Raw genomic sequence first — 3972 nt, forward strand, 5'->3', positions numbered from 1 at the left:
ACCGTGCTGGGCTGGCTCCGGAGCTCTCCCTCCTCCTGCGCTGGCCCAAGGTCAGGTGCCCGGAGCTGTGCCGGAGCCTCTGATACCGTTGCTCAAGAGGAGATGTGGATGCGCCTGCGGACCCTGGCGGGGTAGACGGAGTTGCACTTGAGTGGTCCCGGTCTTTTTGGGGGGGTTTAGTTTCACTTTGTTAACTGGTTCTGCTCCGAGAGAGCCCCGAGGGCCGCGCTCTCTCCGTGGGTGCCGCAGGGGTGGATCTCACCCTCAGGATCAACGAGTATGAGAGGCCGGGAGCGGGACACCGAGGTCCTGGCCTGGGAGAGCGGGACACGGAGGTCCTTTGTTGGGATAATGGGATATGGCCATCCTGTGTTGGGATAACGGGACACGGAGGTCCTGGGCTGGGAGAACGGGACATGGCCGTCCTCTGTTGGGATAACGGGACATGGCTGTCACTGGGATAACAGGACACAGCCATCCTGTGTTGGGATAACGGGACACGGAGGTCCTGGGCTGGGAGAACGGGACATGGCCGTCCTGTGTTGGGATAATGGGACATAGTTGTCATTAGGATAACAGGACACAGCCATCCTGTGTTGGGATAACGGGACATGACTGTCCTGTGTTGGGATAACAGGACATGGCCATCCTGTGTTGGGATAACGGGACACGGAGGTCCTGGGCTGGGAGAACGGGACATGGCTGTCCTGTTGGGATAATGGGACATGGTTGTCACTGGGATAACAGGACACAGCCATCCTGTGTTGGGATAACGGGACACGGAGGTCCTGGGCTGGGAGAACGGGACATGGCTGTCCTTTGTTGGGATAACGGGACATGGTTGTCATTGGGATAACAGGACATGGCCATCCTGTGTTGGGATAACAGGACATGGCTGTCATTGGGATAACAGGACATGGCCATCCTGTGTTGGGATAACGGGACACGGAGGTCCTGGGCTGGGAGAACGGGATATGGCCGTCCTTTGTTGTGATAATGGGACATAGTTGTCATTAGGATAACAGAACATGGCCATCCTGTGTTGGGATAACAGGACACAGATGTCCTTTGCTGGGATAAGGGGACATGGCCATCCTGTGTCGGGATGACAGGACATGACTGTCCTGCGTTGGCATAATGGGATATGGCCATCCTTGGGATAACAGGACACAGCTGTCCTACACCAACTGTGGGAGGCTGGGAACGGGATACGGCCATCCTGCATTGGGATAACAGGATATGGCCGTCCTGTGTTGGGATAATGGGATATGGCCATCCTGTGTTGGGATAATGGGATATGGCCATCCTGTGTTGGGATAACGGGATATGGCCATCCTGCGTTGGGATAACGGGATATGGCCATCCTGTGTTGGGATAACGGGATATGGCCATCCTGTGTTGGGATAATGGGATATGGCCATCCTGTGTTGGGATAACGGGATATGGCCATCCTGCGTTGGGATAATGGGATATGGCCATCCTGTGTTGGGATAACGGGATATGGCCATCCTGTGTTGGGATAATGGGATATGACTGTCCTGTGTTGGGATAATGAGATATGGCTGTCACTGGGATAACAGGACATGGCCATCCTGTGTTGGGATAATGGGATATGACTGTCCTGTGTTGGGATAACAGGACACAGCCATCCTGTGCTGGGATGAAGGAGACACATCCATCCTGCACCAGGATAATGGACACGGCCATCCTATACCAGGATAACAGGGACATGGTCATCCTACATCGGGATAACAGGAACATGGTCATCCCACATCGGGATAACAGGGATATGGTTATCCTACATCGGGATAACAGGGATATGGCCATCCTATATTGGGATAACAGGGATATGGCCATCCTATATTGGGATAACAGGGATATGGCCATCCCACATCGGGATAACAGGGATATGGCCATCCTACATTGGGATAACAGGGATATGGCCATCCTATATTGGGATAACAGGGATATGGCCATCCCACATTGGGATAACAGGGATATGGCCATCCTGTGCTGGAATAACAGGAACACGGCCACCCTTCTTCACTGGAATAACGGGGCCACAGATCAGCTTGGAGAGGCTGGAAAACAGGGGGCATGGACATCCTGCACTGGGATAACGGGAACACAACCATCCTGCACTGGGATAACGGGAACACAACCATCCTGTGCTGGGATAATGGGAACACAGCAATCCTGTGCTGGGATAATGGGAACACAGCAATCCTGTGCTGGGATAACGGGAACACAGCAATCCTGTGCTGGGATAACGGGAACACGGCAACCCTGTGCTGGGATAACGGGAACACGGCCACCCTACACTGCCCAGTGTCCCATGGACACTGCCATCCCACACCAGGATAACGGGACACTGCCATCCCACACCAGGATAACGGGACACGGCCATCCTACACCAGGATAACAGAACACTGCCATCCTAAGCCAGGATAATGGGACAGAGCCATCCCACACCAGGATAACAACGGGACATGGCCATCCCACACCAGGATAACAACGGGACATGGCCATCCTACACCAGGATAACGGGACACAGTTATCCTAAGCCAGGATAATGGGATATGGTTATCCTAAGCCAGGATAATGGGATATGGTTATCCTAAGCCAGGATAACAGGACACAGCCATCCTACACCAGGAAAACAGGACCATGGCCACCCTACACGGCCATCTCTTTGGATGCCTCCACATCCCTTTTCCCCGGACCCAGAGGTTTGGAGTCGCAGCTTTTCCCTGTTTTTTGGGGGGGTTTAGCAGAGCCTGGGCACGCTGGGAGCTGCCTCTGGCCAGGATGAGGCCAAACCCCCCCCCACGTGCCGGAGGGGACCGGTGGGCACCTGCCGGCCCTGCCTGCAGACCAGGGTCCTCCTGCCGCATCCGGGGCTGTTCCCGCATTCCCAGGGAACTACACGGAGCCAAAAGCGCTTCTTTTCCTCTTCGCCTGGAGGAGGAGGAGGAGGAGGAGGAGGAGGAGGAAGAGGCGAGTTCTCCTCTCTCTCGGTCGCCCGTTAAACCCACCGGGATTCGCCTGCGGAGCGGGGGGATCCCCCCTGCGCTCCCGAGGCCCCGCTGGCCCTTCCCGGCTCCGTCCTGCCGTTCCCAGCGCCGTTCCCAGCGCCGTTCCCAGCGCCATTCCCAGCGCCGTTCCCAGCGCCATTCCCAGCGCCATTCCCAGCACCGGCGAGGCCTCGGGCGATCCCGAGCCCTCCGCGCGCTCCGTCGCCGCTCCGCAGCTCGGCCGGGCTCTTCCCCAGGGAAGAGCAGGGAAAAAAGGGGGGCCGGGAGGGACTAAGGGAGGGTTTGTCACGGGAATGGGATCCACGTCCCAATCCCGGGGGGCTCCGTCACTCCTGGAGCTGCCCTGGATGTGGAAATGGGGGGAAATTCCCCTCCAGGCGGGTCGGGAGCCGTCCAGGTTGGACCCAATCCCGGCAGGAATCTTCCTGCCCTCCCTGGATGAGGGAATGTGGTGTGTCCCCCCCCCCCCAGAGGGGGGCTCAGGATGGGGGGGCTTTGGGCAGCTCCAGGTTTGGTGTTTTGGTTGGTTCAGCCCCCGTTTCCGGGCCGCGATCCCGGCACAGGCGCCCGGACTGATGGGGGGGGCACCGGCTGCCAGGGGCACCAACGGGACAAAAAATCCCCCCCAAAAATCCCCCAGGAGGGATTAAAACCTGCAGAGGAAGGAGCTCCAGGACTGGAGGAGGAGAAGGCAGCGAGTGGAAGGTGCCCAGGGGCACGAGGAGATCAATCCTGCCGGCGCTCGGTGCCAGCGCTCGCCCGCACTCACCTTGAGGTATTTCTCCAGCATCTTCACGATGTGTTTGTTGTTCAGGACGCTCTTGGCCACGTGTAAACTGGTTTTCTTGAACTGCTCCGCAGCCATCTGCAGTGGGATGGGCATGGGGTGAGTCCAGAGGGGGGGAATTCCAAGGGGATCGGGAGTTTGGGTTCTCCC

At 57.7% G+C, this 3972-nt stretch overlaps 2 protein-coding genes across 2 annotated transcripts in view; both read right to left on the bottom strand.

The window, feature by feature from the left end:
* Positions 1-6: 6 nt before the first annotated feature.
* Positions 7-3972, bottom strand: part of LOC114071973 (A-kinase anchor protein 8-like) — a gene marked incomplete at its 5' end in the record, with an annotated part of 15911 nt that continues 11945 nt past the window's right edge. Inside the window, 2 exons of the mRNA XM_027909878.1 lie at positions 7-123; positions 3805-3900. Coding sequence (XP_027765679.1) covers positions 52-123; positions 3805-3900 — 168 coding nt within the window. The remainder of the gene's footprint in view (positions 124-3804; positions 3901-3972) is intronic.
* LOC114071974 lies at positions 117-2681 on the bottom strand. Its single transcript, XM_027909879.1, has 9 exons — positions 2427-2681; positions 1584-1726; positions 1365-1529; positions 1034-1066; positions 917-980; positions 760-808; positions 588-678; positions 480-534; positions 117-396 (listed from the first exon to the last, which is right to left on the bottom strand). Exons 1-9 carry the CDS (start codon positions 2527-2529, stop codon positions 191-193), a joined length of 909 nt encoding a protein of 302 aa, XP_027765680.1. The 5' UTR covers positions 2530-2681; the 3' UTR covers positions 117-190.

The sequence above is a fragment of the Empidonax traillii genome, unplaced genomic scaffold, assembly GCF_003031625.1.
Source record: "Empidonax traillii isolate 1590-97213 ecotype Southwest subspecies unplaced genomic scaffold, ASM303162v1 scaffold2487:size23290, whole genome shotgun sequence".
NCBI classification, from domain to species: domain Eukaryota; kingdom Metazoa; phylum Chordata; class Aves; order Passeriformes; family Tyrannidae; genus Empidonax; species Empidonax traillii.

What these genes read in the sequence shown, in the direction of transcription:
- LOC114071974 (XM_027909879.1), bottom strand. Translation starts at nt 2,529, where the DNA reads ATGGCCATGTCCCGTTGTTATCCTGGTGTGGGATGGCCATGTCCCGTT. An exon ending in TCCCAACACAGGATGGCCAT is followed by an intron (nt 809 to 916) that starts GTCCTGTTATCC and finishes AAGGACAGCCAT; the next exon opens with GTCCCGTTCTCCCAGCCCAG. An exon ending in GTCCCGTTATCCCAACACAG is followed by an intron (nt 397 to 479) that starts GATGGCTGTGTC and finishes CTCCCAGCCCAG; the next exon opens with GACCTCCGTGTCCCGTTATC.